The sequence below is a fragment of the Corvus kubaryi genome, unplaced genomic scaffold, assembly GCF_017639235.1.
Source record: "Corvus kubaryi isolate FWS band 111438036 unplaced genomic scaffold, C.kubaryi_AGA036_p1.0 37334, whole genome shotgun sequence".
Lineage (NCBI taxonomy): Eukaryota > Metazoa > Chordata > Aves > Passeriformes > Corvidae > Corvus > Corvus kubaryi.
In genome coordinates, this window is record NW_024581108.1 from 10,569,897 (window position 1) to 10,593,926 (window position 24,030).

Here is a 24,030-nt window from a genome sequence, read left to right on the forward strand (position 1 = left end):
TTAGGGAAAAATGGTGTGAGTTACTTTGCTGCACTTAGAAATAGTCAAATCAGACATTTTCATTTCTCATTAGTCAAAAACTACATTAGCAGGAACTGTAGAAAAAACACGGGTGTACTCATATGTAATTTCTAAGACAGACAAGAGTACACCACATGTAAAAATACAGAAAGCATGCTTCCCCCAGGCACGCTCTGAGGCTTAAGTACTTACCTGTCCTGGTAGGTGGAGTCTGAGCACATCAAAACCCAGCAATAAATAACATGGGTCACTTAAGATGCAACTAAAAATTTCAATGGTAGTATCAATCAAGATTTAATTTGAAATCAGTTTAGTAGTCAGCATGGGGAAATTTCTGAAATACTTAAACTACAGACACTTTATACAGTAATATTTCTTAAGTATTTTATTGCTACAAACTGGTACATCTTTATCACAAAAAGCTACAAGGCATATTATAAACACATACTCTATTATACAGAGTGCAATGCAGTCCCCCAAATAGCCACACTCAACAGTACAATTTTTGAAGTTACTCATTCTGTACTATGAGGTAAATATTTATAAGCTTACATAATAAAGCTTTTAAAGTATTTACTCCATAGATGTGCCTTCCTTTTCAATTGATTAGACCAAAAGTTATTATATCCAACTTTCAATACACACACCAAAAAAACAGGATGCTTAAAAAAATATACAACACAATGTTTGATCAGCTTTAACAGTCAGTTTTCTATAAAAAGCCCAACTAAAATAGTCTTAATTTCATTTTAAACAAAATCAGAAACACAGAGGAATTATATAAACAAGTTCTCCATGGAATGGAATGCATGCATATGGTGGGGAATCTTCAGCTCCATTTGAGACTATTAAAAAGTCCCAGCCACTTTAGAGCAGAAATAAAAAGCTGGTTTGCCCCCACTAATGTATTTTTATTTTCTTGCACTTAGTTATCTTCAGTGTGGTCTAAAGTGAAGTCAGTTTGTTCTTCAGTTTCTTCCTCTTCTTCTTCCTCCTCTTCCTCACCCTCAGCCGGCTCATCAGCTTTGTCTTCTTCTTCTGTTTGCTGCTCCTGAGCCTGATCATTAATTTCAAAAGGATTTTCACCCTGAAGTAGAAGATTGAAAACAAACACTTTGATATTTATTTCAAATATAAAATAATACTCATCGTTTCAGTGAATGAAAGGAGCAGCCACTAAGAAATGCTACATTATTTTATACAGCTTTTTAATAGTGTGGGTTTTTTGCAAGAAAATCAAAACAAGTTGGATTTAAAACTAGCAACACCACATCTTTATGGACATGGGAAACTGGGATCCCAATAAACTTTCAATGAAAGTGGAAATGGCACTGAGAAAAAGCCAAGTATGCTAAACACAGATTTCACTACAACATTCAGAAATTAAAATGACATGGTTAATTTTCAACATGTTTTAATTGAGAACTTCAGCTGCTTCCTTTTTCTCCCCAATTAAAACCAAATTGAAACAGAAGAGATTTGTTCTGCTTTTCCTTACTTACAGTCTTTATTCACTCTGAATAATTCTATGAAAAAAGGTAAACTCTTCAAAAAATGAAAAAGAAATCTAGAATTTATTACACTGACTAGCCTGAAATTCATTCCATTGTTGACCTAGAAAAATTAACAGTTTTCTTAGTACTTTAAACACATTGGCCTTCTGGGTTTATATTTTCTCCATTTCATACAATAGTTCACCATGGCATTACCTCAGCCTTCCCCTGTTCATATAATTAAGAACTCTGAACAATCAATGAATAATAACAACGTGAACTATTAGTAGTTTCTTGGCTAAAGCTCGTTTCGTGTTCATACATCTGATAAAGCAAGTCTGATCTGAACATGACACCAACCACCAACTGCACCAGGACTAGGACTTTAAGAGTATTATTTAAAAGAAGATACAGAAGAAAAATTGAATGCTAGGCCCCTTATCCTTTTTTGCCCTTTTTTTCCACTTCAGTTACATTTCTCAAGTAGAATCTTCCAGGTGGCTACTGAAAAATTAGAGGACTATAAAAATATTCAGCAAATGCCATGAAACAAAAATTTGGATTCAGTATTATGCTAAAAATTGAGAGAAATCCTAAATTCAGATTCAAATTCAGATTAAACCCGAAGAAAGCAGAATTGAGACCATGTTATAACAAAGATTCCCTACTCTCCTGAAAGACTGCACGCCCCAAATGCATGAGTGCTGTGCTCCATCACATGCTGTATATGAAAACTGAACTACTTCAGTCTGCAGTTCATTATACATTTGGATAAGGATGAAAGGAATTTGCATAACCAGAAGCCACATACATCTCACTGAGCAGGTCCCAGTGAATGTGCATTAATTTCAGCCCACCACAGAAAACTCCAGTGCTAGTCATTCTGAAAACATCAGTGGTCTCCTTGTGAAGGCAATTTTGCAAGTTTTACTTTGCTCAGTTTTTGAACTGATCAATGGCAAATTTCCATGCTCCCTTCTACCAGTCTCCCGCTAGGGGGCTGTATTGGACAATGCATACCAGGCATAAGGAACATGGAAAAGGTGGCCGGAGATACAGGCAGGTATTCCAGGCTCTGGCACCTGGCCATTTGCAACCTTTACTTGACAGATACAGAACAGTTGTCGGAAACTGATTCACACACCCATCCATACATAATTTTTCAGGACATGACTAATTTGACATTTTAAATCACTATTAACTTGGGCACTGGCTCATACCTTACCATATTTCCAAAAGACAGTATTGCTTTGTCTGAAAAACTGATTTATGATTTTGCCTGTCTATTGTTAGGGCACAGGCAAAATCATAAGTCAATTAAAAGTAATCCAGAAACAGCTAACAACAGTATTACAGAGTCACTTAGCAAAGTAAGTGGCCCAGCAGAAGAATATCCTCCATTTTGCTAAAATGGATTCACCTGTTTCTGGGGCCATGTATCTACAACATAGGTTACCATGCCTTTTAAATTCTCTGATCTCATCAACTACTGTTGTAAACTTTCGTTTCTGTCATGAACCCTAAAAATACTATGGAATAAAAAGTAGCTGAGGAGTGTGCACACTGTACTTCAGTACAAACCCACATGCTGGAGCTTTTGCTTCTAAATGTAAAGATGGAGTAATTTGTTAAGTGTTTTGTGCCCTGCAGTTAACTTTACATACAGAGTTAAAGACACCGCTGATGTTTGCCTGAAGTTTGTTTTGGGATTTTTTTTTTATAACAGCATCCAATTAAAAACTGCCTAGATATAAGTTGTAAATGAAAACCAAAAGCTGGTGAATCTGAAGGCAGTAATTTTTCCTGCAAATTAATTTATCTGAGACAATGATTTATGACTGGCAGAATACATTAAAAGTATATTCAATCTCTGAGCTATCTAAAAGACAGAGCACTGAGGTTAAACTCTATCAACACGGAGAAATGGAAAACATTAATTATTTTCTTTCCATGTGCATCTTACCTTCACATACAGCTCATATCGTGCCTTGACTATAGGATTATTCAAGATGCTGGTAGCAGTAAGAACACTCTCCCTTTTTATTTGTTCTCTGTAGGCCTAGGAAACAAATTTGACAGTGAATAATTATCACGTTCATGTAACAACTGTCACGCAAATTTGAATTCACGGTCAGTTTCTGTAAACAAAATAATGAACATATTACAGCATGAACTGCTTGTTCTTAGTACTTAAGTCCAAACCACGTAAGTTCAATTAGGTTTGGTAGTGTTTATAGCATGTTGCTTTAGCATGATCAAAAGATGTATCTTGCTTATATAATGAACTACAACCAGTTATCTGTTCTCACCTACAGACAACATTCAGGCTTTTCCATCACAGCCTAACATATTGTCAAAGATGATCCTGCTCAGTTTCAGGGTCCCTTCCAACCCAAAATATTCTATGACATTCTACAGTCACACAAGCTCATATATAAACAAAACATAACTTCGGCAATCTTGCTTACTCTCATGCTCATACTACTCTTTCAACCCTTCTACCAGCCTTAGAGAGTATTATTAAAAATTGTAACAGGGACAAATACAACATGACTGCTAATTCTAAACTGCTCTCAGTTGTCTTCAAATTAAAAAGATAATCACCAAGATAGGAGACACTATGTTGTAACTATAAATGCTAGAAATGCATGTGTTTTGTTTTTCAATCTGAATAACAAAATTTTTCCAATACTTAAACTCCGTAAAACGAATCTCATAAAATAAACATGTCATTTCTAGTAACTTTCTCATGATTTTCTACTGGCAGCTATTAAGCATACCAGCATTTCATTAGCTGGGGTGCTTAAGTGCTGGCTACCTCCTGAGGTGTTAAACTTACAAAGTGTAGTAAGGACATTACAGCTTTCTAGTGAACAAAACACATCAACAAGAACTTAGAAATTACTTGCACCAAGAACTGTAAGACTTTTCACCTACTATTACATTATGCTTGCCTTTTTTAAAAAATAATATGTCATCTCTTACTTGTTTTCCTTTTGTGTGATCAGGAGATTTTAAGTGTTGCTGAACAGAACTGTGCAATGCAGGAACATAGACACTGCAAGCACTGCAGTGAACAGTCTCAACTTTCATCATATGGTCATCAGCAGTAACCCCTGCCAAGGAAGATACAACAAATCATTAACACAAAATGTGTTATTTCAGGCAACTGGAAAAGCAGCTTGTTTGTTTTATACCCAAAAATTAAGAGCTCTCAGTTGTTGAACATGTCAAACTGAACCACTGAGGAATATTTGCCTAAATTCAGGCATCAAAATTAGGCTCTCTGAGGGCAATACTGGAAGAGGAAGTTTTTCAATACTCCACCTCTCCACAGACTACACATGAGACCCAGGCAATGCACAAAAATGGCATCTATTTTCAATCAACAATAGCCAATATCCTTAAACATAGACATTTTGATACAGCAAACAAAGCTTCACCAAAGTAATTGCACTTACTTTACCCCTTATAAAAACTAATTTATTTCCTTGCCCTCCCTCACCATCAGGAAGAAGCACATGAATCCAACTCCTCTTGCAATTTTAAATATTAGCTTGATAACAGAACATTCTCAGCACAAAGGAAAACAGGCCTTCCAGTACTTATGGAAAATAGAAAAGAATTTGTGAGACTGTTAAGATGTTGCCTATATCCATTTTTAAGTAGCTTTTAGCATATAAGTTCAAATTAAGTAATACTGAAATAGTTATTGCCTAAAACAAAGGGACTCAAAGATGTCTCCTCTGGCTGTAGCCCATTCTGAAGTCCCTCAAGCAAAGAATGGGAGGATATGGCAGAGCAATGCAGAGACACATGAAATGCTCTAGAAAACTGCCTGTAGGGCAGCCAAGGGGAAAAAAATTCAGGCCAAGATGCATCTTGGCTAACCAAAAAATGCTCAAACTCCTCCTTTTGTCACTCTTCCTCCAAACCACAGAAACTCTCCTATTTACATTTTTCCAAATCCTTGCCATCATATTTGACCACTACCACCTTACTGCTTTATTACACTCTTTCAATCTACTGCATCCACCTGTTGTCACTCCTCATGCCTTATCCTGAACAAGACTGTGGCAAAGCCCACATAATTGTCAAGTACCTAGCACGTTATCTCCCCTTGTGACAAGGCTACCTGGATAGAAAACAAACAAGGTTTGCTATCTCCTGCTGTGCTTACATTCCACATTTTATCAGAAATGAAGCAAGGAATCCCAACCAGGTACAGAAAACATGTGAAAACTAACTGTTTCAATCCGTTTTATCAAATTCAAAGAAGAATGAAAGGAAAAAAAGACCAGGAGAGCTCCACATTACTCACCTTCCATTATATCTTTCTCAGCAGCTTGGGAATTTTCCGTTTGGTTACTTGTCTGCTGCTTACGCATCGCTGTCTTCTTGAATTTATTCACCATACACTCCTACAGAGGGAAAAAAATTGTAAATACCTGTGATGTACAACTGTTTATATTCCAATATTAACCCATATTTTAAAAATTCAACATAGTTCTACAACAAACAGTAAATAATTGCTATTACTTCTTAAAACACTACTTTCAGCTATTAAAGCAACAGTACTTTACAGACTTAGAATTTGCTTCAACTTTTGGTATTATGTGCTGCACCAAAATTCATCTACAAAAGAATTAACAGTAAGTTAAGCATATTTTGAAAATAAATCATAAATTGTAACTACATTCTCATGTAAAAGTATTATACAGATCAAAACCAGCTGTCTTACATGAAGAAATTCCATCACTACTTTGTCAAATTTGGTTTGCTTCTGGATGTGATCCAATGTCTCCTGGTGAGCTGCACTCTCCAGATGTGACTCAATTTCTTTTTCTTCAAATGTTCGAAACTTGCAAAATGAGCAAGTAAATGCCATTCTATCAAGAGAAATACATTAAATATTACTATTAAAACTCCTCAAAACTATGACACTTGACAAACCAAATCAGAAAGAGAAGAGGAAAAGCATTCTTTAAAGAAGCCTAAATGAAAAAGAAATTTAAAAAATCTCAAGTTTTTCCATTATAAAGGATAAGTGCTACAAGAATCAAATATAAATCAGGCCAGTGTCAGAATAATGAATTATCTATGCAGGAGACAAACTGCTGAAATCAGAAGCCAGGCATTTAAAAGCCACATTATTCTGTGAGTCAATCTATTGCAGCTCTCTACTTCCTGTCACCTTTTGTAGTACTTCTTGTGGGCACAGAAACATAGCCTGGCCAGGCCACAAATTCCTAACCATAAGTAATCAGAAGAATTCATTTAAAGCTCATTTTCCATACAAAAACTATATAATCTTTATGAGGAAATATAACCTCCTCAGTACAAAGAAGAAAAGTCACCAATGCCACGATCATATACTGCACTGACATGGAACAGTTTTGTACAGCGCAGCCACTGGGCAAGACTAAGAAAGTTACAAACCTATGTACTTACTTTTGCTACAAAACAGTTGACCACATATATATATATATATACACACACACACAAATAAAACCAGAATAAAATAATTTTCTAACAGCTTTTTAAGTCAACATGAACATATAGCTCAAAAGCAGTACCATTCTAAGCTGCTTCTCAAGTGTGCACTGATGCATTTGTGGGGGATAAGGGGTGAGTAAATTGCGCATTTTCTGATACAACAGTGGTCTGATGAAACATCCAGCCTTCTAAGCCACCGAATTTGGGTGCCAGGTTTTGGCTTGAGTTTTTTTTCTTTATTTGGGTTAGCTTTTTGCTTTTGCTGGGAAGTGGGGGAAATTGAGGGGTGCGGAAGGAGGTGGGTTTTTTCCCTCATTTCTTTGTTGCATTTTATTTTCCTAAAATCAGTTCAAAGGAAAAAAGATGTGTTCTTAGAGAGGCATTAAGGGCAAGAAAAACACTGTACACAACACAGAAGTTACAGCACAAACCTGTATCCATCGCCATATTTTTCACTGTTTTTCTCCCTTCTACGCCTTTGCTTCTCTCTTCTGGCCTCAATGCGCCGCTTTTCTTCTTCCTCACTTTTAACTTCTCCTTTGCCATCTTAACATACAATTGAAGGATTAAAAACCAAATCCAAAACAACCAACCAACAGCAGAAGTACCTGTCTTCCCTGTCTCCTCCACAAACACTTCAAAATGCAGAGAAAGACCCTGTACCAACACGGTTCAATGGCTTCCTTAAACATGCTGAAAGTTTTGCTTTGTTTTCTTCCTCTGAAGACAACCAATTTAAACACTTGCTTTCAACTTAGTAGCTAAGGGTTTACACTCTAGTTTACAGTCATAAAAGAAATTCACAGTTAAAACAAATCCTTCACTGTTGTGCCTAGTAATTAAAGGCCTCTTCAAATAAGTGACCAGAAAAGGGTAACTGGAAATGCATGGGGAAAAACACATTGTTTATACGTTTTTAGAGCACCACTGCTACAATTCCCTCACATAAAAAGAAACTATCTAGAGGCCATCTCTTCTACTGAGAAGGCAGTTTCCAAAACCAAAAGCAAAAGTTCTCATAAAGGAGACAAGACAGTGTTGCTTTAAGGTATGGTACCCAAACTGAACTTCAACAACTTTATTATTTTTTCCCACTAGACTTCACCTGATTTCACAGAAAAATATTCCAAAGATTTTCAGCCAAAAAGGTAAGCCAGTTAATGGGGGCGGGGGCGAGAGAGACAAGGACAGACAGGTTCACCACACAACAAAAAACTCAACCAAACCTCCAGACAAGAACTTGATTAAATTACCACCTGGCATGTAAGTAAAAGTGTGAATGAATAAATGAACAGAATGTAGTTCTACAACATTTAAGACTTCCAAGGACACTGCGTTTTTGCGTAAGTGCACTTATGTTTGTCTTTCCTACGTCTGCTTTAATAGTCCATGGACAAAGAGAACAATTAGAATATTCAGTGGGTAGTTTTAGACCAGAAAAAAAGAGGATCACTTTGTTTTCTTCTACAGTTCAACCTTAGAAGAGAGGTCAGCCTCCAGGAAATCTATGTCCATCCAAACAGTAACAGAAAGGAACATACAACAGCATCATGCACAAACACCAAGACTGCAAAACACTCTGTGGCTCGAGAAGTGTCACTGAGTACTGAAAACTTCTCCATGACCAACAGTTCCTGATTATCCCAAGGTTTATCATTTTGTAGCAAAGAGTTTCAAAATTTACTGTGATCCAGAGAGGAGAAAAACTCCTGTCCGTAAGACTACTTTTTTAAAAAATCAAATTGAAAACAAAAAACCACCTACCTACCCACAGAGGCAATTCCCATACTGATCTCAGCATTTAAATTTCATTTAGTGCATTACCACCAACCCTGGAAATATGCAAAGGAGCACTTGCTTTACTGCTGTAAAAATCATCTGGTATGGTAATTCTGTGGAGTGAAATGGCCTCTTTTTGACTCTCAAGCTCACAAACCGAAGTGCCTGTCCTGTTAGAATCTGGGGAATGAAGACCTGAACCTATATATAAACTAAAAGCTCCCTCTTTCTTCAGTGCACTTATACAAACTTTTTAAAAAAAAAGAAACCCACACAATTTAAAAATAAGCTCAAAATATTTACTATTACTTCAAGAAAAGAAACACCGATTTGGCTGCAAATTTCAAGCCCTCCTTGCCATCAAATGAGTCTAAGCAATATGTAATAGGGCAGCACACAAGGAAAAGGGGACTAAAAATAAATTCAGCCTTATCACTGGATTTCTTTGTCTATGCGTCTGGAATCACTACAGTTAATGTGCACTTTAAATGACTTTATGCAAACTAATAATAAATCTGTTTCATTAAGACTGTACATGAAATAAACCCTGCATTCCTGACAACAGCTCACCAAGATAACTGAATCCACTTTTATAAAAGTGACTCACCTAGGGTTTAAGGGTGAGGTTGATCAGCTAGTGGGATAAATAATAGGATATGGGTGAGGAACCAGTGGGATGAACAACATTCAAGCAATGGAATGGAAGCAAGTATAGAAGACCACAAATTTTTTTCACAAAAAAAAAAAAAAAGGCAAACAACAACATATTGAAATGATCAGAGAGCAGAGACACTGTAAGCATGAAAAAACAAACCAAGTAATGGATGGATGTTACAAACAACCATTTTTCCACAGCTTAAATTTTTTAACTTAAAAAAAAAAAACCAAAAACAAAGCCATGCTACCAGATAACTACTAGAGGTCATACATACAAGATTACTAAATCTATTCTCTCAGTCTCACAAACAGAATACCTACAATACCTTACCTGACAAAGCAAACTGACTTACCTCCAAAAGTCTGATATCCAAGATCATAAGCATCTCTTGTAAAGTCTTCATATATAACAACTGCACCACTTGTATCAACTTCAATTTCCTAATAAAGTCAAATCCATAAATTAAAAAAAAAGCCATTCTAAATCCAGAAAGGCAGCGTAATTTACATTATTTCCAATAATCTGTTACTTGCTATTCTTTAAATATGACAATGAAAGAAATGAATTGAGTATCTTGCTGAACTCAGTGTACAAACACTTCTAGCTCTCCATTTCTCTGTAATGCCTTGAAACCTTAGTGAATTATTTTCACAATCAAAATTGCTTTCTATATAAATATTTTGACTTCCAATCCAGACTTTTACTTAGTTGAGAAGGTGTTAATACCGTCACTCAAAAAGAAGGGAAGTGCCATTCCAGTCTTGCAACATTAAACCAGGATATATATATACACATGCTTAGCTTACTAGCAACATTCTTACATAGTTGCAACTGAGCTGTCTGAGGGCAGGGACTAATCTTCCTACCCTATCAGAGAACACCTTTTAACACTGATTCTTTTTTTATTTACCCTCTCTCCTTGATGTGTCTATGTGTTATCCATTCCTCCTCACTGCTGTTCAGTACCTTTGTACCCACCCAAGCAGGTCATAGGTGCATGAGTTCAAGCTGTCTACCTGTGGCAACATGAGAAGTGTTCATATGAGAGCTCTCTTGTGCATTACAAGAACACGTAGGGTCCACAAATACACTTCAAAATTCATTTTCCAGGCTATCTGCACTAGCTACATCTTTCACTGAACATCAACTGCCACCAAAATAAGACAGTATTAGATAAAATAAAAAAAACCTGAAACCATGTTTAGAAAAACTTATATAGTTTAATGCTCAATTTTATAACTCTAGCTTAAGAATTATTTGTCTTAACGTATACTATGCAAACTTCTCAAAGAATCAAAACATTTTCCAGTTCTGGGAATCTTTACCTCTATGGTAGAATCCTGGTAAGATGTCTTCATGTCTATTAACATAAAATGAGAAACAATACAAAAGTGCTGTCACTGATAATTCATTTTAAGACAATAAGATATTTAGAAAAAAAGCAGCTTCTTATGCAGGAAAGATTGTCTACATTTACAATTTATCATAGTTTAGTAATACTATTAAATGTAAAATCAGTTAGCCTTATAAATATAAACAAAACACTTTTAGAAGCACTCATCTATACCTAACTCCAAAACAAGAATTTCAAGGTTGAAAGGACAATATAATTTTGAGATATATTTTCATTCATACAATATATACCAACTGCATCAAAATTTCTGTTAGTTGTCACCCACTTTTTAGTTTTCAACTACATGATACTGCTTAGGTCTCTCAGTTTAAGTTTCAGAAACTGTGTTAAACTACTCAACATTTTCTTCTCCCTAATCTCAGAGCCACAGGACAGGCTGCATTCTCATAGGCACCATCTATTCCACTTCCTAAAGTAACATCAGTATTATGTAGTACATTGGTCTTTGGATTGTGGAAATCAGTGAGGGGGATCAGATAATAAATTAGAAGCCTTCTGTCTGACCGTAGTTTAGAAAGGAGAATGTACAAAAGTACTGAAAGAACTTGGATGTACATTTTACAGACCCTTTTCATCACAACAAAGCTGGCGAGATCACCAATAAAGCTCCCTATACAAACAGCAGAGGAGTGTGTTCTATACACCCAGTTCCCAGGATCTGTACAGTATTCCTGATGATACAGTTAAGGGAACACTTATGTAATACACAGTAATGTAACCAGAACAACAAAATCAAAACCAGAATTTACGTGTCAAAGTTTCTGCCACATCTGTGCATTTACCTTGCAAGCTATGAGCGACAGCAACTTTAAACAATTATCAGGTGTGATTTGAAACCAAATGACATAAAACGCTGATCTAAATTACTAGGAAATGACAAGCATAAAAAACTAAAATCTGACTGCTGTACACACTGTTCATAATATATATCTCTCAAATTTACATTCCCTCAAAGCAAGTAATTTATTCAAACCTCACTACTGACTTTTTTTCTCCAACTTTGACTGCAATAGAAAAATTTAATATTAGAGTTGTAGAATATCTTTATGGAAGTTAAAGAAACCAAGCATCACTACTACAATTTGCAGTTTGTATTTATAGTTTATCCATCACATTTACAGTTCTTCTTGTCATTACAGCATTTCATTTACAAGTGGGAGCAATCTCTTTCTGCCTCTCATGAATTATTCTGTAACAGTTTTTGCCATTTTTGCAGTTTCCCTCCTTTTCCCTCTCCTCTTCACCCACGCCTTGTATTTAACTGCATTGCAGCTGGTGCACTACTTTTTATATCCAAAGAACTTGGACAGCAGGGCCCAGGCTCATGCAAGAGCACATTTTAGTATTTGTCAGGCATTGTCTCTTCAGACAACCTGAGCTCTGACATTATTTTTAGTGGTGAAAATTTTCCTCCACAGAACTATCATCATAAAGTCTTAGTGAGATAGCCTTCAATGATACATATCTGAACACATCAAAATATTCAATAACATTTAGCAAATTACCTTTGCAGTAGAAAAGTTAGACATGTAAATTCATAAAATCCACTGAGGACTACTTCTAAGGTAGAAAATGAAGAATTACAAGACAGCATACAGAGCCCTCTTCCTGAATATTAAAACTAAGTAATTTCTATTTAATAAAAAAATCAGTAATTTTAACTTAAAAATTCTGACACTTGCTACTTACTAGGTGATTTTTTCTGGCTCAGCTTCAAAATAGGCTTTGTCATTTTGGGTTTCTTGATAAATGTCCCACCAGGTTTGTTATATGGCTGTGGTATCATTTTTCTTTTTATTCCTCTTGCAGCAACTGCTGCAGGACTGGGTTTATTATGATAGTCAACGACAATCCCAGGTCTGTGCATTCCGCCAAAGTCTCCCATATGCTGAAAATTTGCAAAATCAAGAGGAAGGTATTAGTATATGAAATCAATATAAATAAAACAACTACTTGGTACAATATGGCTGTGAACTTAACTAAAATCTGTGTTCTAGAGCAAAATGCAGGAGAAACTTAAGCTCCTGGTCTGACGTTCTGTTGTGCAATGGCTTTGTGGGTGTTTGTCCAGTAGAAGGAATATTTATGTATAAACTGTGTTTCTGCTTATTCAGAACCATTGTCCAGGCAACGAACATATCTCAGCCTAACATCTCAGCCTAACATCTTGGCTCCTCTCTTCAGATTCTCTAGATAATGAATTCCACCTCCATCTGGGAAAAAAACCAGAGCTTAGCAACTCAGTTTTTAACACAAAAAAAAAAAAATTAAAAAAACCACACACACACACAAAAAAAAAAAAAAAAAAAGCCACCACCAGATAAAAAAAGCTTCCTTGCTTTGCATCTTATGCAAAATGATATAGTAGTAATGATTTGAAAATTGAGTAAAGAAGGTTGCCTAGTGTGGAACAGTGATTAACTGGAGGAAGCCCCCTCTTTCTTTTACTTATCTTTCCACTGAATTCAATAAAATCAGAATTTTTAAGTTGGGCTTGGAGAGAGTGATACAAAAACAATGCAGCGATAGGAATGAAAATTCCATTGAAAGACGAAACCTTTCCATTATTTCTAGAATTATGTAGTCATTTGTGGACACTTGTATATGAAAGCTACCTCTCTGAGGACACAGAATAAATGAGTAATCTGAGGAGGGGAATTTAGGTAGCTGGAATATTTTCGAAAGCGCTAACATACTTCTTAATATTAACTTAATTACTTGATTAATAAAGGGCAGAAGAGAGCCCACAGACTGGATGAGTGACTTGGATAAGCAGAAATATATGTATTTCCATGAGAAGATAATTAATATTACACTGTCAAAATTAAAAGAACACAAAAATTTCAAAACACTTAGGAAAAGTATGACTTTTTTTAAAGCACATTTTAAATGACAGACAGAATGTACCAAAACAGGCACTTTCCATAATCAGAAGTCCATGCACAAGATCTCCATGTTAATTTATTTAGTTGAGAAAGCTATAGACTGCCTAGCATGTACATTTACATCAGACACATACAAATTTGACATGAAGTACACACTTTATAATTTCAAGTTTGTTTTTTTTTAAAAGGCAATCTACCTATTAAAGGTGCAATGCATTTTACATATAGTAAGTAGTCTAGTCTTTACATTCTCCTTTACTACATAAGAGACTAAAAGGATAAATTTCTAAAGCAAAGTAAAAAAGAACTCGGTTGTAACTGCACAAAGCTTTCAGATCTAAATGAGTTCTGAAAGGATGGCATAAAGGCTTAAGAATGTAACATTTTCAGCTTCACAAGCAGAGAAATGAAGATTAGAATCTTTTTCTCGTACCATGCTACATGCTAGCTAACAGCCATGTGCAAATCTTAGCTAAAAGTTGAATATGGCAACTACAATACTCGAGAATGCTGCAAAGTAGACTTTCTGGAACAAAACCACCACGCAAGTTAAGCACATAAAAGACCCAGTAAAAAATAATCTTCCTCTACACTTCAAGCTACAACAAGCTGTATAGTTTAAAGAATCACTTCCCAAAGAAATACAGCATGTTCAGGAATTTTAAAAGGTAAGTTACACCTAGAGGCACAGGCAGAAAGGTGTTCACTGAATATTTCGTGCTTAAAAACATCAAACTGGGATTATAAAACCAAGACAAAGGGACACCATCAACTTAAAGTTAGTACTTCTGTCAGGTTTGGGGTTTTTTACTCTCTTCTGCTGTATTTTTTCCCCTAGCTCACTTAACATGAAGCATTACTTCCTCAAACTGGAATCCACTATTTTGCATACAGTTAATCATGCTGTTTCTTGGACATATACTTTTTAAACCCTATACTGGAAAGGAATCCACTGAAAAGCACTTAGAACTTAAGCCTTCAAAACTAATACAAGTAAGAGGACTATGTGGAAATTAATTTCAATTCTGTGAAAGGACCCGATTTCAAGTTGATGATGCCCCTTTAACCATGCTTTAATTCTGAGAAAGAATCACTGTAACTGCTAATCACTCACCTTTCCCATTTCCTCCCCATCACCCTTCCAGTAAACAAGTCAGAATAAGAATTAAGTTTAGAAGAAGAGTTGATGTTTGATAAAACATGTATTCAACATACTAAAGAATTAGCTGAACTTTTCCCTTTACAGGAACCAAAAACTGCTCTAGCATTCACAACCTGGGTTTTATTTTTTGCTTATACATTGCACCTTTAACCTACTCAAAACTTCAAAAGACTTTGAATTCAACTTTTACAATATTCAAAAATTTCCCCACCAGCAGCAGAGATGCTAGTGTTTACAAGGAAAAATGAAAGTCCTTTTAATCCCTTTTAGACCAAACCTACTACTTTTATCTTCACCTTTAAAACAAAAGGAGAGATTTAACAAACCTTATCAACTAGTCTGTTACTCATTACTTTCAGCAGAAAGAGGGACTGGGTTCTACTTGAAGACAGCTTCAAGGGGATAAACAACATTGTCAACCATGATAGTTTGCTTGGACAAAACCCCCACACTGTACTGAACAGTGCATTCATTTTAAAGCAGTGGTCTTGAAAGGGTTTAAAAGAGTGTCTAGTGAAAAGAATCTGAAAAGATTCTGTACTTACTCCTCGGCCTCGGCCTCTGCCTGTTGATGGTCCTCCAAAAGCATCATAGTTTCTGCTTCCAAATCCACTTTCAGGATAAGCAGGCGTTCCTCTCCCCCGAGAGCCTACAGGTGCAGGCTTCATATGGGGTGAAGAAAAACTGCTGTAGGAAGAGTAACTCTCTCTTCCTCTGTCCTCCATAAACCCAGGCCTCAATTTTGAACGGGAGTAAGGTGCTTCCCAGCTAGACCCGCCCTGGTTTCTACCTCCGAAAGAGTCAAGGCTATTCCGGTAGGAGTTGTCAAATCGACCACCATAACTACCTCCGAAGCGGCTTTGTTCGGGTTCATTATAACCATAGCCAGATCTGTACAGATCTCGCCCACCCAGAGAAGACCCGGAGTCGTAAGACTCATAAGGTCCAAACCTGGAAAAGTTGCACAGTGAGGAGAAAAAAAAGTAAGCTTACTAATGTTATACATTTCAAAAGACAAGTTATCAGTTGACATTTATCAACTAAAATCAATTTATTACTATACTGGTCTGTACAGTTGTGTTATTGGTTAATCTTGATTAGGGCTGGGCAATTCATACTATGACCAGATAGAAAGCTATCTGAGCCATTTTTGCTACAAACAATTCTAAAGTTCAGTATACTTGAACTTTGTTTACTTAAAATTTTCAGCAACATTTATTTACTAAAATATTATTAGAGCCCAGCCCTAGTCTCACAAAAATAATCACCTGCAGACATTCAAAGCCTAGTCAAACTCCCCTTTCTTCAAAATCATACCCTCACAGTCTAACAGATAAACAGCAGTTAAGAGGCGGCTTAGTCCTGAATTGAGAAAAAAAAATGGTTTGGTTTTTCGTGGTACAGTTGTGAGTTTTAAGTACCTCACAGTTCTCATTTTAAAGGAAAAATACAAATGCTCTTCGTTCATATTTGTACTTTCTGGAAAATTTGTTCCCTGTAAAATTCAGTCTCACAATCAAAAGAGTTAATGGTCTTCAGTGTATCCAGCTTTCACTTGCAGACCATTAGGTCTAGCAACTCAAGATTTTGAAAGTCTCCCCAATGCATGCACAGTGGGCACAAAAACAGTTCTTGGAATTTCAGAGTAAAGTAACAAGGAGCTAAAACCTTTAGCTATTTATCAAGAATTTGCTTTGGCTGGGGTGGGGGCAGTGTCAGGCTAGAAATCAACATTTGCAACTACTTGGAAGGGAAACACGTTAATATCCCTGCAGGGATATAATAGAGTGATTGAGAAGCTGGGAAAGACAATCCCTTAACTGATACAATATAACCTAGAAGAGACTCAACTTACTAACTTATCTACAGTAAACTGAATGCCTTAATTTTAAAATATGTTCATCTCAGAAGACTCAAAGATACACAGAAAATGACACTAGAAAAGCCCATGCATAATATTAAGGTTACATAGCAAGAGACATTTTGGTGTTCAAGTAGTCATTCAACCTCCATCATATGCAGATTACTATATGGTAGGTACAGCTCATTCCTGAATCTCTGCTCAGACTTTTAAATCAGTATTAATGTTCATTATTAAACAAGTTATACTTAACTAAAACGCTTAATAGAACCGAGCAGCAAGACACAACACTTCTCCAGCCTCCCTGTTCAGTGCTGTCCTCCCCCAGTGGCACCACAGTGACTACAGACAGGAACCATACAGTAATCTGGCTACAGCCAGACAAAAATTCAAGGGCGCACACAAGAAAACCATCAGGTTATCTAAGTTTTCTTCACATTTTATCTCCTCCAATATAGAATCACTACTCTGAAAAGCATGCTTCTTTGAATACAATATTAAGACCTAAATCAAATCAGCTGCTCCCTGTTGTTTTTACCTGAAAGAGCAAAGTAACAGTATCCTAGCATTAAATACGCAACTTTAAGACCACTGCATCAGAATTTTTAGTTTTAGACTAATCCATCTTACAAAGTAGCCCAGAACATGCACACAGTTTCAAGTGTAATCAGTACCTTCCAATGAAATAATCTGGACATGACTTTCAGATTCAATACCAAGATCACTTGAGCACTGCACATTCAAACCAAAGAACACATACCCTAAATGTTCCTTGAAAACGGAATGTTGATAGATTCAGTCTAAGACACTAAACCAATTAGGTCTAGTCTGCTATGTCAGAAATGGTATGTCAGGCCAATCAGCTACAAATTGCTAGACAATACTAAAAACAAAACTTTTGCTATTTTCATTCAGACGCACTGTTTCACTGTTGAACTTTTCCACAAAAATGCTGATTTTATTACAAGAATCTAGCACTTACAGTTTAGTATTTGCCAGTATTCATCAAACATGAAGACTCAGAACAAAAGTGTTCATACAAAATCATAACAACATGCCTCAGGAACACTTAAGTTAGAAGAATGATTTAAACTTAAATTGGATTTGATCAATTCTTGGGACAACTGAAGGATTATTTTACCTGTTACCACCACCACCACCTCCTCCGCCTCCACCTCCATGACTCTCCATCCCATAGGATTGGTTAAGGTAAGAGTCCATGGATCGTGGGCCACCATAGCCTCCATGCCCATAATCACGGTCCATGTCTAAAAAAAGAGCAGAAAAATGTTTATAAAGAAAGCAAGTGAGAAGTCTTATTAAGTAATCTAGTTTAAATTCTTAAATAAAAGGTTTACTCTTTGCCACGGTGCTTACAAACAAAATATAAAACTGACAGCTGCAAACCAATTCTGACACTGTGCTTAGATAAGCCATGTGTCTTTGTCATCATCTGAGCACCTCCTGACTGGAAGTTCACGTTCATAACTTTTTCCAGTAGTAGGTAACTCAGGATTATTGTTCCATCAGCTGGAATCAATGTAAGTTATATTAAGAGAATTAAACGAAGACACCTGATGCAGGATATGTCAGAACTTTGTACAGAATTAAGACCACTTCCAATCCTTTAATAATACTATGAGCTCACAGGCATCTGCTCTCTCTATCCAATGCCCCAAGAAACCTTCACTCACATTGAGACCCCGTGTCAAGGTTACAAGCTGTCATTCGTCAGTGCAGGCTCTGTACCTAGGCTACATCAAACAAAAGAATTTTCTGCCATCTAGCACAAACTAAAATCCACCCAAATCAGCACTGAGCTGCAGCTCACTAACTGCACTAAGATGCTGGTATTTCACTGAACTGATGTCACTTGGTGACATCTCAGTATCTTGTAATGAAGTCTGGCAAAAGAACCAACTTCCTCCTCAGCACTGGAGGGTCTTAGTAAAAATTCTGGGTAAATAATCACTCAAATTCATAGCACTAAAACAATGCTGCAGATCTGCATAACGAGCATGATCCACTGTCTTCCTGTAACGCACAAAACCTGCACTTCACTGGCATTCTGGAGACCAACTGCTCCCAGCACCAACCAATACTAAGTTTTGGGTAATACCAAGAAAACCTGGCAAGTCAAAACTCACAGAAAAGGTAACAGAGAAGGAACACACAATGAACATAGGAAGGATAAAAATAAAACCAAGTACTTGTTTACTCTGACAAGAGAGAGTATTTTATACATTTCAGTATCTCCACATGTTCACCACTGACTTTTCCAGGACAATTAGCTCTCTTGAAGCCATAAGAAACTGTCCTATTTAAAGAAATACAGTAACTCTCTGTGCATATAATTTCATAAAAATCACTGCAGTGCTGAAAACACATATATAAATCATATCCCATTTGTACCTGGTTCTTGTTAACACCAAGTCACTGTAATTTACTTTCTTCTATCTGTCAACATCAAGAATTCTGCAAATGATACTAAGCTGACTATATCACTTTTATACAGATATTCTCAGCATGCCTGAACAGGGACTCCAACAAATAAAGCCCTACTGCTGATTTTATTTGTACTCTGATGATCACAGGCACTTTCTAAAAAATTAAAGATGATACTTCTGGGAAAAATAAAAACCTTCAAACATAGAAGTCACACTGCACCTTTTCATATTCTGAACATACAATAAAGATTCAAAAATGAAAGCACAAAAAACCTTTTCAAAATACTGATCATGTAGCACCACCCATCATCAATTTAAATTGCAAAGAGTTACTGCAAAAAAGAAATGGCTGAGGCTTCCAATAAAAGCATCTAATGTTCCTCTCTAGTGTTCTGAATGATCTGCCACCTAATCCAGTACAATACCCTCACGACTGTATACATAAAGATGCAGATGAGCAAAAAGAGAAGACAGTCAAGAAAATAACTCAGTTTCACAGAAATTAAGACTGAACATGGGATCATCTAATCTCAGATCCAGGTTGTTACGTTTTTTAATACAGTATACACAATCAAAAGACAATGACATTCTGAAAACTGACATACCTGACCTGAAAGCACACAATAATTTACCTTAGTTTCACCTGCTCCTATTATCTACAGGCCCTACAATGGCACAAAATCAGTGAGGTTAAGAGTCGAGAACCGAATTAAATCATCCAGCAAGGAAGAACACAACATACTGTCAAGATCCCTGCCACTGAAACACAATTCTACTACAGCATAGGAAGTAGAGACCAGTGTTATCCATATGCTGGAAGTTCAGTATTGGAAAAACACAAAAACATTCACGTGCAAAGAACTCTTCCAAAAAATGGTTTGAAGCGTCATTTTGAAATAAAGTTTTAGTCTAAAACTTTTAGCATGAAAGCAAACGCGAAAATACAATTTACAATCACAGGATAACTTTGGACATCCACACTTGCTCAACACTCCTTATTCAGTTCATGTTATGTAACATCAACAGTCTTGCTGTAGAGCTATGCCAGTCCGTAAGTCCTCAAATCCCGGTCTTTAGGACATTAGCATCATCTCCTCCCTAACAGTGAACAACTTACTCATCCCTTTCCAGACTCACTGCCCTGCATCTACCTATATTATAACATACTAACATTTAAAAATGGGGATACAAAAGGTACAAAGACATGAGAGGGATGACCACTTGAATGATTTACTGCAAGAAACTGGAAGTTGCAAATGAAGTTTACAAAGAACAAGCTAAGGAAGGATCCAATTCACTTTTCACAAAACAGACATATGAGTCCTGGAACTGAGTCACAAGCAATAAGTTACTTAAAATTTACACGGATTTAAGACAGAAATTGGATAAATCAGCAGACAAGAAATTCAAAGTATGTCAAACATAGACTGTGTCTCTGGCTGGGAAAGTCATCAAGCTGCAGACCAGTAAAGCCATATAAATATACCAAAGGAGTACTTATACTACTTGTTCCATGCCTCCAAACAGACAGTGACATACAGGATACTGGTGAGGTGGGACAGACACCTTTGACCTGATCTACTGAAGGTGACCTTATGATCTCCTTACAGCTATATAATTAACTGTTCCACACAGCTGAGCAGTTAACCTATCACTCCAATCACTGCCCTCCTGGTTCAGTCATCAGCTGCAAACTTTACCAAAGATTCCTACATTTTATACTTCATGTCCAGAGCTCAACAAAGATACTGCATTCAAATTAACAAGTACAGTATTTCTTCAGGTATTAAACTTTTCTTTACTCTGAAAGTATGTTCTCCAGATAGGCTTTATCCTAAAAAAGGGGAAACATACACAACAACAGTCAATATTCATTTAGATAAACAAAAATAAGAAGGATTTCATAATCACTGTCACCACCAGTAGAGATATCTAGAAGTTGCCTGTCTGTGCAGACTAAATGTGAAATTGTTTCATGTGCTAAGAGAACGTGTTTAAGCACTAGAGAAAAAAACACCAGGAACTGTATTCCAGTGTCCCAAACCAAAAAGTCAAGAGACTTGTAGCTCATTTAAGTTTAAATAATAACTGCTTATTAGAAAAAACTTTGAAGAAATACTGTATCTGTGTATCTATGAAAACTACAGAATTAAAAAGAAATTAAAAAACAGTGGTCCATATTTGCTCTTAAAGCTTAAAAATGAAAGAGTGTATCTCTGAGATGACGGCATTATCAAAGCTTCCAAAACAAAGAATTTATTAAGGGAATAAATCAGGTTTTGGCATCTGCAGCTTCTTGCATAAATACCCTGTGAATGAACGAGCCATTGAACTAAAGTATAGAAATAGAAGAACTTTCAAAGAACTAGCTGGTTTTTAATTTCTAGATCATACTTGTTTACTGGTATAGTAAAGATGGGAGAAGAGCTACGTCAAAGGTAGAAAAAAAACCATTACCACTAAAATAAAAAAGAATGGGATAATGGGATACTAAAATAAAAGTTTAATTTACAAATTAAAATGTTAATGTGTATCTATTTTTTCAGATGAATTAAAAAAAAAAAGACACCATATTTGGTGGAGAGAACATTTAAATCAGCTGCAAAATAGATCTCAATAGTCCGAAAAAAAAAATCAAATTTTCCAAAGGAAAAGAACTACAAAGTTAAAGAAGTAATAGATAAGACTCAGAATCTCTTGGTACAAATTACTCCATTTAAAAGAAAAAGCTTTAGACCAGAGAACATTGAAATCATATTCAGAGTACAAAGACAAGAAATCATTTTAAACAGTGTGCTCCATGTGAAGCATATGAAAAGGCTAAGAAAATGAGAAATGAGAAAGATCTTGCAGTAATAAATGACAAAAAAGCTAAATTTTGATTACAAAAAGCTTAAGGATCCATTGTGCAATAGGAAGCAGTATTTTTCCAGGCACATTACTTTTTCATAACACCATGTCTGGTCGCTAGGATCACAACCTTGTCCGTAGGCCATTTCCTCTTCCAGATTAAAAGGACAATAGTTGCAGTAACTAAAATATTAACATGAATATTTAATAACATTTCTGCTAATAATACTAACATAATTTATTCTGAAGGCCAACTCTGACTCAAACTGAACCATCAGGAAGAGACAATGGTGTAATTCCAGGAGTCATCAGACATAAAACTGAAAGTGCTTCCCACCGGCTAAAAGTTTCCAACAGGAAGAACCTTGCCAAGAGCTCAAATGAAAACTAGGCAAAGATGAGAACTCCCAACATCCACCCTCTACTGCTCATCTTCTGAACCCCCAGAAAACCACCTTCAGCCTCCTCTACAGAACCTGGGTAAAACAATTTTTATGCATGCCTTGCTCATGTACATACAATCTATAAACAGTTATAGTAAAAGTTTCAAGCTGCATACATCATATTTAAACTTTTTTAATAATTACAAATAATAGAAAGCTTAATTAACACAATGAAAAGTATTATTACAGAAGCACATGAAAGGAACACTTTACTTGTACAATACACATTTGATTAGTTACTTCCCCTAGGATGAGCCTGGCTTCACTTAAATACTAGTGTCATCAGATCTCAGAAAAACAGTTACAGTGAATACTCCAATAAAATACTTAAGCTACTACTTAAGAATAACCTTTCATTCTAAAAATCAAATGGACATTCAATTAGGAATCAATACAAAAGATGAAAAAACAAAGCAATATCTTTATTTATTTTACTATGAGGAAAGATAAATGCAAAATAATATAATTGGCAAAAAAAAAGCTAAGACTCAAGAAATGTGGTACAAAAATTATTATATTGCAATCAAAGATGCATCTGTCATCCAATGTGTTATTTCCATATAACAGCCAGCAAGACTACTAAGAGATCCAACAGCAAGCACTTATTTGACAGGATCTGTAAATGAGGCTTGGATACAGTTTCAGGAAAGCTTTTATATTAAGATTCTTTTAATACTTGCTTGCATGCTGGCAAGAGATGTCAAAACATTTCTTGAGTCTTTTCTAAACTCATAACCTCAATCATCTTACCAAAATACATGCATTCCTTTTTGTTTTATCTACATGGTACTTTTGACAGCGTAAAAACAAGAGGTAGCTTTTGGTGTTGACTTTGTATGTTCTGTATACTCCTTCCCAAACTGTTAGTTAAAGTAAACTTTAGGGGGGGGAAGTAAATAAAACCCAAGCAGTAACAGGTTCTGGTTTTTATAAAAAAGGAAAATATCCTTTCTTTTCAACAGAAGTAGTAAGAATCAAATACACTACTCTGCAAGAATATACTGGTTTATGTAAAAAAGCATCATCTTAAGAAAAGTCTGTATTTCTACCCCACCCCCATTCCCACTCCTTTATCTCACAGTTTTTCATTTGGAACGTGCAGGAGTTCATGTTGACATGCCCAAGATGAAAATCAAGTCTCACTCCCAGACAGTTACAACTCCTCCAGAAAACAACATGTGCACTCAAACCATGTTACGCACTTTTTAACAACCCGTTTGCTTTTTTGTTTTTGTCAACACTGATTGTTCAGCCCCAACTCTTTTTACAGGTTAGACGTATTTATAGCTCATACCTGAGACTGACCCACTGGGCATGTTCACACCACAATGCATGGGGGTATCTGGGAATCTCCAATCTCTGTCTTCAGCTGGAGAGGATGGGTCAGTGAGAATGACTTAGTGCTTAGCAAGAGCTGGAGGGGAGAGACAGGGAGCCGCAACAAGAGGCGGCTCTCTCTCCTGTCGGATCTCCAGGCTCCTGACACGACCCCCTCACAGAGCTCGCCCCGAGCTCCCCCCC

At 36.2% G+C, this 24,030-nt stretch overlaps 1 protein-coding gene across 2 annotated transcripts in view; it reads right to left on the reverse strand.

Moving 5' to 3' along the window:
- Positions 1 to 391: 391 nt before the first annotated feature.
- Positions 392 to 24,030, reverse strand: part of ZNF326 (zinc finger protein 326) — a 24,434-nt gene continuing 795 nt past the window's right edge. Inside the window, exons 2-13 of one of the 2 annotated variants that reach the window (XM_042030253.1) lie at positions 23,804 to 23,878; positions 17,911 to 18,037; positions 15,454 to 15,859; positions 12,551 to 12,749; positions 10,773 to 10,807; positions 9,800 to 9,887; positions 7,442 to 7,556; positions 6,256 to 6,403; positions 5,836 to 5,935; positions 4,500 to 4,630; positions 3,478 to 3,573; positions 392 to 1,108 (exon numbers count right to left, since the gene is read on the reverse strand). In XM_042030253.1, the coding sequence (XP_041886187.1) occupies positions 947 to 1,108; positions 3,478 to 3,573; positions 4,500 to 4,630; positions 5,836 to 5,935; positions 6,256 to 6,403; positions 7,442 to 7,556; positions 9,800 to 9,887; positions 10,773 to 10,807; positions 12,551 to 12,749; positions 15,454 to 15,859; positions 17,911 to 18,037; positions 23,804 to 23,878 (1,682 nt within the window). In that variant the 3' untranslated portion in view covers positions 392 to 946. The remainder of the gene's footprint in view (positions 1,109 to 3,477; positions 3,574 to 4,499; positions 4,631 to 5,835; positions 5,936 to 6,255; positions 6,404 to 7,441; positions 7,557 to 9,799; positions 9,888 to 10,772; positions 10,808 to 12,550; positions 12,750 to 15,453; positions 15,860 to 17,910; positions 18,038 to 23,803; positions 23,879 to 24,030) is intronic. The other variant, XM_042030255.1, reaches the window with a different exon arrangement.